Source organism: Camelus bactrianus, chromosome 5, assembly GCF_048773025.1.
Source record: "Camelus bactrianus isolate YW-2024 breed Bactrian camel chromosome 5, ASM4877302v1, whole genome shotgun sequence".
Classification (NCBI taxonomy): domain Eukaryota; kingdom Metazoa; phylum Chordata; class Mammalia; order Artiodactyla; family Camelidae; genus Camelus; species Camelus bactrianus.
In genome coordinates, this window is record NC_133543.1 from 20,493,180 (window position 1) to 20,507,789 (window position 14,610).

At 35.5% G+C, this 14,610-nt stretch overlaps 1 protein-coding gene across 2 annotated transcripts in view; it reads right to left on the bottom strand.

The window, feature by feature from the left end:
* Window positions 1-1,997: 1,997 nt before the first annotated feature.
* The window catches only part of DPP10 (dipeptidyl peptidase like 10), a 556,919-nt gene continuing 544,306 nt past the window's right edge, over window positions 1,998-14,610 (bottom strand). For both annotated transcript variants that reach the window (XM_010973252.3, XM_074363531.1), the window contains exons 22-26: window positions 8,556-8,655; window positions 8,248-8,306; window positions 8,065-8,137; window positions 4,376-4,449; window positions 1,998-2,830 (exon numbers count right to left, since the gene is read on the bottom strand). In XM_010973252.3, coding sequence (XP_010971554.2) covers window positions 2,696-2,830; window positions 4,376-4,449; window positions 8,065-8,137; window positions 8,248-8,306; window positions 8,556-8,655 — 441 coding nt within the window. In that variant the 3' untranslated portion in view covers window positions 1,998-2,695. The remainder of the gene's footprint in view (window positions 2,831-4,375; window positions 4,450-8,064; window positions 8,138-8,247; window positions 8,307-8,555; window positions 8,656-14,610) is intronic.

Here is a 14,610-nt window from a genome sequence, read left to right on the forward strand (position 1 = left end):
CGTGACCCTGGATGGTGATTACTATGCTAAGCGTCCAATCAGAAAACACACATTCTTGAGGGGAGCTAAAGAGTCACGTTTTCAAGTGAGTCCTCTGCCCTTAAGGCTGTCAGGAAATTCAAACAAATCAGCAATCTCCTTAGTCTCCAAGGGCTGAGCCAGAGACCTCAACGGAGGCAATTAAAGTGAAAAACTGCTGTTCCCTTTTAAAATAGTTTCAAAAGATTATGTATTTATCTCTGTGGATGATTTTATAGTGCTTACTTTTTTTTAATTATGGAACTTTTAGTTTTATCTTGAGTCTTTTTTTTTTTTTTTTTTAACTTTAAGAGGGAAATAACACTTGGAAGGCTTGTCACTGGAATTCTAGGAAAATCTCAGAATATATGAAATAGTGAGATTATGATCAAGGACAAATGTATGAAGGACAAAGCCCAGGTACATGATTCCTTTAATTATTGGTGTCTGTGTGTTTTGGTGAGCATCTTGTTTATCTAAAATACCCAATTCTTAAAACTCAGAGAATCAACAAAGGTCAAAATTTTCCACCTTCTTACTAATCAGTAGTTTTCATTTGAGATCTATTTAGCGTTAAAGGTGTAAGTGGGTTCCAGACAAATGTCTTTCACATTAGAAGCTGTATTAAATTATTTGAAAAATAGATAAACATTGATAATAATAATAAAACAAGAGAAATGATGAACAGCAAAAGGTAAATACTTTTTAAATGTTACTCAGACAATCAATAAAACCACATCTTTCAGACAACATAATTATTTGCATCATAAAAACCCCTAGTTGCTGAAATTTAAAATATTGATTAAAAAGCTTCAATTGGAGTTCAAATCAGCCTTAGAAAGAAATTTCCATCTTAATAAAATAGGCAAAACTTTCCTTTTAAACATTACACGTATTTTTTTAAAAAAATGTGTTTACTATCCTTGAAAAAGACCTGAAATGGGTCTTTCAGAAAAGAGAGCTTTTCGAATTTTAAATTTAATCCAATGGAGCAGTGAAGATGCAATTCCAAAGAATCCAGAAGAAAAGCAGAATACCTAAAAAAACGATTCATGTGTTTCCAAATGCCCAGATTTGGGGGTTGATCCCTTCATAAAACAAGAGAATTACTGAGCAATTTCATGACATTTTAAAGTTTCCTCCTGGTGTCCTGATGTCCCGACAATCCAGCCTGTCCTAAGGAATCTTTAAAAACCACAAAAACACAGGATGCTGCCTAGATTTATCTGAACTTCTGAGCTTCTTCTGGAAGATCCTTCCAGTGAAGTGAGAAGAGACTCTTTGACTTTAGTCACCAAAGTTAATGTTCTCATGACTTAAATTGACTTCATCCAGTCAAGTTTATTTTACACTCTCAGTTACTTACTACGGCAAGTCAAACACAGCACAGAAATTGATGCATTTTGTGCCTTCAACTCAAATTAAATAGTAAACACTGCTGTTGGTGGACTTTGGGGCCAATGAATAAAAAGTATTTCATTTCTAATTCTCACCAGAAGGATTTAAACTAAACAGTAACAGATGAATTGAATAGGAACGGAATACTAAATAGGAACTGGCAAATGAAATCATCCAGCTCTTTGCTTTTACAATGAAAATGAGAATTGATTCTTCGTCGAGAGAAGTAAAAGCACTAAGTGTTTTAAAAAAGCTTTCTCCACCGAAAGAGCAAAATAGCACTCAGTGGCATTGCATTGTTAACAAAATTTCTTTATCAGAAACTATAATTTAATATTTAAGTATCTAATTTACATGTGACAAGGTATCATATTCAAAAAATTAAATTGCAACTAGAAAACTATCAACCACTAAAAACAATACCAAACACAACCCAGACATTTATAGGAAAGCAATAGCTAGAATTTGAGTTGGAAAAAAAAAAGTTTCATCCTATTTGGCTCATTAAACAAAGCATCCATTACAGCCTGTAAAAGAGCATCTCTTTTAATTCATCGAAAGTTCATCCTCTGTAGCATGAATAACACGTAGAGATAGATTTATTGACTGTATATGCACACGCGTGTATAGATATTGGGAGACATACACTCATGTGTTGATTTAAAGATATTGTATCTACTGATAACTGGCTGAACTTTGGAAGGTGCTGAAACCCATATTTCTACATGACCTGTGACCCATTTAAAAATGTCTATTTATGAACAGGAATTAAGTAAAATACTCTGGTTTTCATTAACTGAATCTTTTCTTAAGCATTATAATAGACGATGAAGGAATTGCACTTATTTTAAAGGTACAGTAAAGTGTTAGATTGCAGCTCAGCCATCAAAGGTCAGGGACGGTAGTACTGATACGTTGTGCATTATTCGCAAAGATGATGGTGGCCACTGAAATTAAAATAAGAGCAACTAGTTACAGAACAAATAGGGGGATAACAGAAGAAAACATGCGGTGCTCCTACTTTAATGCAAAACTGATTTCTCCTGGGAAACCAACCCTCTGACCTTCCTTACACACACAAACAGGTTCTGCACCCTTGGCAACACAGTAGACGTGGACTTCCGTATTCAAGTTCTAGTTCATTGTCTCTGAGTGTGCTGTTCCAGTGTCATCTCCGTAAGCTGCCCTTGAGATTCCGGAGCATCTACAATATTACAGTCTCTTGGTTAGGTGTCACTGAGCCTCAATGTCCCCTTCAGTTCTCTGTAAACAGGGTCCTTTATTCATCTTCTTCTGGTTCCTGTGGTAACATGGGTATTTCTTCCTTTAAACAATTACTGAAGAATCTGAGGAGTGTGCTGTAGAGATGGTACTTGCTCTTCTCGGATATGTGATGGCCTTCATCTGGGTAGACCTAAGATGTTGAAGGGCAAGGAGATTTTAAGTGATCAAAGCAGGTCTTTTCCCTCAGGATTCATTACATTAGCCCCATGGCTTAAAGTAAGGGAATTTCAGAAAATAATATCTAACCCAAATCTCTCATAATTCAACTCTGAGTTGTTCACGGTAAACTTTTTCTCTTTTATCATAATCATATCAAAATCAACATTTGAGACAAAATACAATTTCATGCATTTAAATTAGGATTTATCGGCTAAAAAAGTTAGAGCTTTCTATGTTCACACTGGACAAGATGGCGGCTTAGCTGAACTGTGGACAGTTTCCTCCTGACTATAGGCCCCTGACCTCCCTTTTAGAGTATTTAATTTAGAAAACTGGCAATTCTGAGTTAATTCACTCCCCCTTTGAAATGTATGTAAATCCTCTTCCAGACTCTTGTCAGTTTTACAACCCAGGAAATGTCTTTTTCAAGGACTCAGGAATCATCTCTTTAAACACTGAAGGAGAGAAGGCACTCCTATCTCTCTGTCTCCAAGCTGTAAAACTACCTCTTGTCATGAAGATACAAGAAGTTTACTTTCCCTTTTGGTAAAACCAATGACCAGACACAGAGGGCAGTGAGTCCCTCCTCTGAAGTTCTTAAAAACTCTCCAGCCCTACGTTCCAGCAGAGTTGAGTTTAGTCTTTCTCCGCTATTGCCGCACTCTTGAATAGAGTCTTCCTTGTCTGTTTTAATCTTCTGCAATGCAGTTTTTACTTTGACAGTGTCCTTTCCAATATAAAAGACACCAGTGAGTTTTCTAAAATATAAATGAAATGTTGCCATATCCGTTCCTGGGCGTAAAGTTTTCAGATGGTGCCTCCTCGTCCTCTGAGTAAAGCCTCATAATCCTTCACGTTGTCAGTGCCACGAACCTCCATCTGTTTATCTCCACATCTTCATCGTTCATCATTCTAACCCCAGTTTCTGTGTTTTAGATGCACTGCATCACTTTTAGTTTTTCCAAATGCTGAGGAATTAAAATAACCTTTTCCCCTTCTATGACTGCTCCCTCAAACTGAAATTTCCTTGATGTGTTCGCCTTATTGACCCACTTAGCACAGAGACCCCTGTAAAGTAAGTCCTTGATAAAGACTTATTAAATATGGTTGGATGCACAGATGTGAATGTTTTGCCCTTCCCTTTTTTTTCTCATAATATTTACTCAAAACACTTTCCCCCCACTTTTTATAATAAGAGTGATGGAAACTGACAAAAAGACAAAGGGACTAGAAAGGAAATAAAAACTGTTATTTTAAAAGAATTCGTTATCAGTGATAGGAATTAAAGTTGAGGAGAAAAACGCATTTTTGAAAGAGTTTATGCAATTCACTTGTAAAACATAAGGTGATCCACATTCTCACTGTAATCAGGAAATAGAAACACAATTTGGTGGCTGGAAAAACAGAAGTAAAAAAATACTAGGCTGGGAGATGGAGTGGTATAGAAGCTGGGTTCCGTATCTCACAACTGAAAAACCGAGGTAGAAAAACACAGTCTTCTGAAAAAGTAGCTTACCTGCATAGTATAATTCACTCCAGCTTTTATTAGGTGTTTGATTAACTCTGCTGAATGCTGGAAATGAACTTTTGCTGCAAGAAAATACATTGTGATATTTGAAGGAAATACATTTTTCAGAATCAGTAGGTTTTTATATATTTTTTTTCCAAAGAGATGAACTATTTTACTTACGTACACCGCACATGTAAGAGACTGATGTCTGGCTTTACCTGGAAAGCCAGTAGGTACAATGGTAATAAAATTTTGAGCTTCATATTATAAAAAAGTAAATTGAAATGGAGTGACTACTAAGGCCCTACTTACTGTACAGAATGGCAGTTAGATTTACTTCATTAGATATCACTTATGATTTCTAACTGGTCATATACTTTATACCATGATAATAACTTTAATATAGTGGGTGGCTACCTGGATAGTAATGCAGCCAACCAGCTGTCTGTTCCTCTCTGAGGATCACTGGGGCCAGTCTGAGACACTGGCGCTGTGCTCTGTATTAAATTAGAAAAGACCTCACGATGAGAAAATAGCACACACGTCCCATTACTCAAGTGGACCGTATTGGTTTCTCCTCTTTCCCTCTAGCTTCCTTCCCCCTGAACCCAAGTTCCAAAGTTCTGAAATAAGCAGCACAGGGCGCAGGCTGCGTGCACAGGCTGCGTGCACAGGTTGGGTGCAGCACCTGACTGTGAAATCGTACCCGAGTCGCTCAGATACGTCTGGGCGGCACTTTGCTCGTGTGCTGCCTGGGCTACACCTTCGTACGCTGTGTATTTTCAGACGTCTGGAAATAACTCTGAGGCTAACATTTTGTACCTGTCTTTGTAAAAGCAGGGCAGCTGCGTCCATAGTTGAAGCTTCTTCGCTGCTCTAATTCTATGGTACTGCTTAATCCTGCTACAGAGCAGGTAATGAAAGACTTCAAATGATCATTTTAATCTTTTAAAAGTCTACCCACAATTTTTCCAACATCCTCTTATTCTACTTAATGGGAAAATTGCCATGTCATCTCTAAGTAAGTGTACAAATTGCTCTGGAAATGTAAGCTCCTAGAAATGCTAATAAATAGGGCAATGACCGAGGTAGAATGAGCCTTTAGATACCTCATTTGTGTAGTGCAGGAAAAAAATTGAAAAGGACTCCAGCAGTTTCTCTGTATGGATACAGCTGAAAAGGTAAGTGTTTAAATGGACTTTCCAATTAGTTTTTTTCTTCCTGTTTAGTTTCTAGTGCAAAGCTTGTTAATATTTGCTTTTTGTCCCCTTCCTAAGACTAAACACAGGCATTAAGTCTAATTGGTTGAGTCACCTGATTTGCTGGTAATTTTGGAAGATGATACTAATAATGGTGGTATTATAGTGTTACTGACCGAGTACCTATCATCCACCAGTCCCATATGGAATGTGTGTGATGTGTGAGTACATTTGTGTGTGTGTGTGTGTGTGTGTGTGTGTGTGTGTGTGTGTGTGTATGCAGACACACAGCTGCATTTCCTTTGAAGTGACCAGTGCTGAACGTCCGCTTGCATTTTATCGAGTAGGTGAAGCCCCAGGCTCATGACTGGATGAGTCAGGAGCACCATAATTTACCTTAACAGCTGCAACATATTGACAGAAAAATTTGAATACCACTAATATATTCTAGTGTGATGGCTAGATGTAAAATAACTTAGCCTTGAATATAATTTATTCCCACAATTGAAGCTTTAGAGCACAGTGAATAAGAACCTCAAAGTTGAACTGAAATCCCCTTCTAACCAATGAACAGTTGTGTGATTTTCGGTAAGTTATATAAATTCTGTAATATTTATTTTCTAAATTTTATTTGCTAAATAAAAAGAGTAGGAATGCCCACTGCACAGTGTTTTTGTGAAAAGCAGACAATACAATATTAAAAGCTTTTAGCACATTTTCTAACACATAGTCAGTACTTAATAATTGCTTCTTGTTACTATGTTTTTATATGTAAGTTCTCAATACCTTAAGACGACATTCAAATGTCCTTCGAAACGTTAATATTCTCTTTTCATCATGTTTCACCAAACATAGATATGGTATCATCTCAGTCTTTTTAAAAAAATTTTTGTAATAGTTTTCGATTTTCAGAAAAGTTGCAAAGGTAGTACAGAAAGCTCCTGTTTAGCTCTCACTCAGTTTTCCCTGTTGTTAACTTCTTACATTATTATGCCACATCTGTCATAACTGAGAAATATTTGGACATCAGGTTTCCTTAACTCTTTCCAGTCTGTGATAGTTTCTCAGACTTTCCTTTGTTTTTGATGACTTTGGCAGTTTTGAGAAGTCCTGGTCAGGGATTTGCTAAGATGCTCCTCATTTGTTAGGGTCTGTCTGGGGTTATGGGTTTTGGGGATGAGGCCATATAGAGTCCTGTCCTCATGCAGCCATGTCCAGGGTGCGTGTTGTCAACACTACCTGTCCCTGTTGATACTGACCTTGATCACCTGGCTGAGGTCAAGGCTGTCAAGTTTGTCTGCCACAAAAGTTCCCGTTTCTCCCCCTTTCCATACCATCCTCTTTTCAAGCAAATCACTAAGTGCAACACACTCTGAAGGGGGAAGGGACGAGAACTAAGCTTTGCCTACTAGAGGCAGGGAAACTACATCAATTGTTGGAAATCTACCGAAGGGAGATCTGTCTCTTCTCCAAAATTTACCTATTTATTCAAACAGATATTCTATACATATATTCATCGGTATTGATTTAAGCTCTCATTTAACTATGACCTGACATGCTTAAAAGTTAAGTTTGAGCGCTGGTATTATCTTTGCTATAAGAACTTTTTAGTGATAGTCTCTGGGAAATGGGATAAAAATACTGAGGCAGGGCAGGGAGGACTGACAAAAACAAGTTCAGGATTTAGGAAATATTGCTTCGAGGCTTTCCTTCTCTTTGCTCACTTGCCAGGTAGCCTTGGATAAATCAGTTTCCTCCTTGAAATTGATTTTTCTCATCTGTGAGTTGAGCTATAAATACTCAGCCCTCTGTTGTAAAATGTCACATAAAATAATAAAAAAAATACACATTTTTGGAGCCCCAAACACTTCATGTGAATATAAAATGATAATATTTATTACTAGTGATGTCAATCACATTCATCTCGAATGTTTAAAATAATTTTAAAAATGAGAGGTGATATGAAAAGTGCTTTTTTAAAAGGTTTTTGTTTTAACTTAAATGGTGAACCTTATCAGACTTTCATATCATTTCACTGAGATGGTTCCCTCCTGCTATCCTGTTGTTTTCCAGGTTAGTTTCCAGTTGAGGTGTGCTGAGTAACACTGTAGTAGTAGTGACTAACCACATGGGCTTATTTACATTTAAGTTAATTAAAATTGAATGAAATTTAAAAATTCGGTTCCTTAGTCACACTAAACATGTCAAGTGCTTGAGAGCCGCACGTGCCAGGGCTACTGTGTTCAGCAGCACAGAGAGCCTTTCCACCCCCCCAGTAGTTTTATTGGGCAGTACTGCCATCGCGTCCTCTCCTCTTAGTCCTTATGTCCTTCTGTCCTTCTTACCACTTCCTGTCAGGGATGGAATTCTTTGCACCACTCTCCTCTGCTCTCTTCCCCAGTAGGTTTATAAGGCCTCCTGGAAGCAAGTCCTTGGATGTACCCCTTTGTTCAAGCTCAGACCCCATCAGTCATTGGCAGCATATATAATACTTACTGTCAGCAGTCCCGTGAATTATTAATATATTTTCTTCTTTTAAGCCATGAATATTATGCAGCACACTGGATGCCTATAAAGGAAAACAAAAATCTGTATGTAGAGATTTACCAATGTTTGCATTCTGGCTGAGTGTTTAGAACAAAAATACTCTTCTTTCTTCATTAACTTTAAATTAGTTACCTGGTACATGCTTTCTTCTCTAGATGGCATACCAAGGTATCTTTCAGAGAAAGCTGAGGCTGTGACCCAAGAAAACAGAAATTTAAGGATAAACTAAAAACCATTTGGCTAGCATGTATCATTGTTTGGTTTCTACATTTCACATTTAATTGTCATGCTCCAGAAAAACTGAATCAGAGAGGGGCTGAACAGCTAAAAATATCTCTCATAACACGTGGTAAATGAGCTCAGTTAAGCTCCTCTGTGTTGGGACTTTCTTGTCTACAAATCAATACATTATATTAGGTCAGTCTGTAGGAAGTACTCACCATACAACTTCAAGTCAATAATGGGTGCAATCACTGATCCACATTTAAAGAGTTTTTCATCTGATTTTAAGATCATTGATGCAATATAGCCACCATACCCCTGGCAAAAAAAAAAAAAATACTCCTGAAGGTATTTTCAGTTTTTGGTTACTGTCTGGTAATATACATATCAGAACGTCTCATAATGTCCCAGACTTGAGCAAAGAATACACTGACTTCACTAGGTCCAGGTGAAAATTTTGAAGAGTTGTTTAAATTTTTATATAACAAGTATTTTAATAACTTTAGATAAAATATAAAATTAATTATATATCACCAAGTGTTAAGTAGTTGCTCTTTGATTTCATGCAGTATATCTTGGAATAGTTCCAAACAATTTGAAGCTAGTGAAACATAACACTTACTAAATCATATATAATTATAGGCAATATATGTTTAATAAAACAGTATATTATTTAATAAACCATTTAATAATTAGGATTATTAAGAATTAATAAAGGAAAATTAACTATTTAAAATGTTATCACAAATATAGATTCTGTTTTCAACTCCACACAACTAAATATTTGAAAGAAATGGTATATGATAAATACTATGGGTAGTTAGATGAGTTGGATTATTTTAAAATTTACTCTTTAAATAGCTTCTTGAAATGTTTTCAAAGTAATTTAACTATAAGTTCTTAAAAATAAATCAAGGTGTCCAGTTTTCCTTGGTAGACCATGTTCTGACTAGAAAAATTCCAGAGGAGATTTTAATAACTACAGCAATGCTGGGCTAAGGGAATGCCCTGCTGAGTTGTCTGTTCATTTTAGACATTAATTTTTTGTTGTGCCCTGGGCAATGTGTTTCATTTTGCTGGACCACAGAGTATCTGGGTGGATATTGAAAAAAAAAAATTAACACCCAGGCCTTCACCCCAGAAATTCTGATGCATTTGGTTCATGATGGGCTCTACTTTTGGAAGATTTCTGGATGAATCTAATGTGGCCCAGTGCTATAGGAATCTGTTATTCTCTCTAAACTCTTGAGATGAGAAATAATTTCATTTATGTTTATTTGGAGCATCATTTCAAAATTGGTAGAAGAAAGTCCAAAAATACAGACATTACTGAAGTGGCTGAGAGAACATATGTGAAGAGCAGCAAAACATGCCACCCACATATGCCACTTGGCACATTGATTATTCTGAGTTGTAAGCACTTGAAAAAAAAAAAACAGCAAATGCAGGGAGAAGCTTTCTCTGAACTCCCCTTATCTGCCTAAAGACAGGTCCTCTGAAAGGAAATCAATTGTCCTAGAACCCCTCCCTGCAAGTTTCATCAACCAGGGAAGACTGACTCTTGTCCCAGGAAAGGAGACCAGAAGTCTACACCACACCCAGAGAGACTTTGTCACAAACTGTACCTCCCATCTATTCTTCTAAGGCCCCACTGTCTTTCTCAACAATAATTTACTCTTTCCTAAAAGACCTACATCCCCTCTCCCCTTTTCCTATTAAGATGGTATTTAAACTTGAATTCTAAGCCACCTCAAAGAGTCATTTTTTCCTGGGTATCTCCCATGTATACAGGAAGTATACATTGTCAACAAACTTCTGTTCATTTTTCTCTTGTTAATCTATCTTTTATTATAAGGGAGTCTCAGCCAAGAACTCAGAAGGATAAAGAGAAAATTATCTTTCCTCCCCTATGTGTGTTAATTTTGCACTGGAATATTTAGCTAGTGCCTAGATGTTGGAGCAAAGTTTCTCCAATAATTAGAAATTAAGAGAAATAAAATTATCCTTTATAGAGTCAAGCCACCACAGAGTAACTTTGCTCAGTCTCTTTGCGAGAGACAAAAACAGCCTTAGGTCAGCAAAATTAGAAACAAAAAAAAAGTAACAAGCTTAAATGTCTTAACATAGCTAAAGAAAGAAGTGGAAGAGAGGGAAAATAATTTCCTTTTATCTTTCTGAGTTCTTGGCTGAGATGCCTTCCAACAAAAGACAGATTAACAAGAGAAAAACAAATAGAGGTTTATTTACATGTATATCTCATTTATACATGGAGATCAGCAGGAAAACTGAGTAACTCCCTGAGATGTCCCAGGCCACCATCTTAAATACCATCTTCAACTAAAGACAAAAGAAAGATGTTGGTGAAGGTCAGTTAAAGGAAGTTACCAGGAAAAGAACTATAAACAAAGGTAAGGTTTGTCATGCAGATTTAAGTCAGTGCCTTCTCCACTGATAGGAGTTTCGTATAATTTTTTAGAGTCATCCTTCACTTCTCAGTTCAGAGAGGAAGATACAAATAGAGATCTCCTTTATGAGTGTAAATGTCCCATACAAAAGGGTAACTTCTACTCTGGTTTTAAAGCTTCTCTTGTTTACACTTTCTCCTTTATGTTGTTTCTTCAAATAATTAACCCAAAATAATCTTTATGCCAAAGAGGCTTATTCAGGAGTGGCATATTCTGCTCCCCTTCAGAAGCATTAAATAAAAGAGATCTATGATGTGATTCAGATCACAGCTACATCTTTTGAAAATTTTAATTCTTCTCAAATTAAAACAGAGATTGTTTTTATGAAATTTTAATTAAAAAATTACAGCTGAATATTTTGAGAGAATTTGAAAAAGTGGAGAAAATAGGAGAGGTAAGCCAAGGATATTTTGAAAGAAAAGCATGAAGAGTGGAAAATATTTAAAAATATTAAAATGTATTATTATTAAACATGATATTATAATTAAAAGACTATAAAATTAGCACAAGATAGCAGATTATGCTGGAAAGAAATCCAAGAATACCTGAGAACTTAATATTGTTTGGCATCATAATCAAAGTGTTAAGGATGATTTAGTCAATCAGTGGAGCTGGTGAAACTGACTAGCTATTTGAAACGAAAAATATAAACACTCAGCATACAGTGTTACGTACTTCTCTCTGCCCCACTCAGATACATAAAGAGAAAACATAATAAATAATCATTTTGATAGAAATGAAACATCTACAGGATAAAATCATTGAAAGAAATCATGAAAGAGAGGATTTGAAAGATTTTGCCTAAAGACAAGAAAAATATTTTAACACTTCAGGTTTTGAATGATCATAAACAATACTGAAAGTCAATTAATAAGCTGAGGGAATATTTCAAACAAATGTGAACAGATTGCTGTCATAAATGCATCAAAGTTTAAAAATTGCAATATGAAAACAAATACATATATTCATACATATCAGAGAATGATATAAACTAAGCATATAAACATGTATAAACTGACGTTTCAAAAGGTATATTATCTAAAAAACAAATTTCTTCTGTATAGCACAGGGAACTATATTCAATATCTTGTAATAACCTTTAATGAATATATGTATGACTGGGACATTATGCTGTACACCAGAAATTGCCACATTGTAACTGACTATACTTCAATTAAAAAATAGTAACTATTACATGACTAAAAGAAAGGTATATTATAAAATGATTAATAAAATAATAAATTCATTTTAAGTAGGAAGTTCTAATTCTATCATGATGGAGTACTGAGATTTACCCTCCCAAGTGAAACAACTAAAAATATGGGCAAAGTATATGAAATAGAGACTTTTGAGACTTTGGACACTGGGCAAGAAAGGACAGTGATCACTGAAAGAAAACAAGTCAACCCTGGGATTGCTACAGCTTTCTGCCTGGAAGAGTGAAGTTGAGGCAAAGAAGCAGAACTATGCAAAATAAAGTATGCAGGGAAAAAAAAAATTTTTTTTAAATGGTAGTGTAAGTGCACGTAAGGAAAAATTCAACTGGCCTAAAACACACCTATTTGAAATCCTTGGAGAAAGAGGCAGCCAAAAAACAAATTTTGTTTGAAGTAATAACAACTGAACATTTTCCAAATTTAATGAAAACGCTAAAACCAGAAAGCCAAGAAACTCAATGTACCCCCTAAAATAATAAGGTTTGGCTATCTGCAGGGAAAGAGAGAATTCCAGATCAGAGAAAGAACATGAGATGAGTTCAAATTCTTTTGCAACAACAAAAAGATCAAATAAAACATAAGTACCCTGACAAGTCTTCTAGTCTGATATAAGAAATGACATGAGAATACAAATAAATACAATACATTGCATAGTAGTATAATGAAAATGAGAAGGCACTAACAAAGTGTTTTTTGAGTACATAGGAGAGAATGATGATTTCTAGTGGGAGAGATTTAGTAAATGCTTTATGGAGGAAAGGACCTCTGAATGAGGCTTAATAAAAGAATTATGAAAGCAATATATGAGCTTGAGGCTGTTAAGAAATGAATTAAAAGGCATGACCAAAAACAGTGAGGCAGAAAGATGGAAGGAATACTCATAATCAATAAGACTTTCAGTTTAACTATATTGTAGAAAACTCAGGTGGAGCAGTAAATAACACTTGCAATGTCCTTAAGATCCACTTTAGGTAATTTTTAAGTACAATTTTCTTTGCCCATAGAAATGAAATTGGATATAAAAAGTCGAAAGTTAACTTCTATGTCTGCTAGTATCCATGTGAAAGTTTTAGATGAGAACACATTCATTTAATGGATGCTTTCCTGGTGTTTACAGGCCTAATATTTCAATAAATAGAAAATGGGTAGCAATATTGTCTAAAAATATATATTACTTGACACAAAACACGTTCTTAGACATACTAAAATTTATATTCCTTATTCAGCCTACCCAGACAGCATAGTTTAGAATTGTTTTCCAAATTCTGAAAGAGCAAACTAGAACGAATTACAGACAAAGCAAAAAATATCAACCAGTTTCTTGGAATTCATTATTTCAGCTTTATGGAAACCAGCCATGTAATACGCCTGAAAACTTTGAAGTAAATTTAATTTATGCTGACAAAGTCAGTTATAATGGATGAGATGAGTTATCTAGCTAGGCAGATGCAGATGTAGATTTAGATATGTAGACCATGAAAAATGGGATGAGTTTTAGACCAAAGGGAGAAAAAGCAGGACCTGGAAATTCAATCAAATATTGATCAATGTGACGGAAATAAGTTGATTAGAGATGGTAAATTCCTGACCCTAGGGCTTCCGTTCATCTTCCTTTTCTCAGAGGGATTATCTCAAATGAATCATAACACTTTTCATACTAAATTCTAACTCAGCCTGGAATCTTACAAGGTAACACTGCTTCAGCCTCACTGACGGTAGAAACATATGTTTGTCAATTCCATTCCCAGCATTTGGTAAAATCGGTATCTCTGGTGACTCAACTGAAAACAAAACCGAAACTAAACAAAACGAAAAAGTAAATACAAAGTGATAGTTTGAAAAAAGGAGATAAGGAGAACTAAAACAGCAACTGAAACTAATTTTGAATACAACACTGAACTGGCACAAAGGTTATGAACCACAGAGGCCAGACACAAACTGAAAACTGGAAACCAGAGAGGTAGACAAGCGTAAAGCCAGATATGTTTGTTTATTTTTCAAGTGCAAGTGATTTCTGACCTTCTGCTATGATGACTCAGTGCCTAGGGTACACAAAGTGCATAGATTCCACACAATGAGTCGAAAGGGAGACTGCACAAAGCTAGACCCCTGAAGGATTGTCTAAGATGACACAAGATAAATTTGTTGCACAAAATAATTGGTAAAAATGATTTTGGTTTTTCTTCCTGTCATAGACTTGTATTGAGCCAATAAAAAAAAAAATTAATCTTGACTGAAAATTTGAGCCGTAAGTCCACACAGGTGTTTCTAGACCCAATTTATCATATAAGTGCAATTAAAAGAAGGACAAAATAGAGGGGGGAGAATAGCTCATAGTGGTAGAGCACATGCTTAGCACGCACATGGCCCTGGGTTCGACCCCAATACCTCCTAAATAAATAAATAAATAAATAAACCTAATTAACCCACCCCCCAAAAAAGGAAGAAAAGAATATAAAAATACAAATGCAACGTAAGTTTTAAAAACAAATTTTGTTTAGTTTAAGAACAAAACAAATACAAAAATACAAATGCAATATAAACTTTAAAAAATTCCATATATAAAATTCCAATTTCAATAGAAGACAACA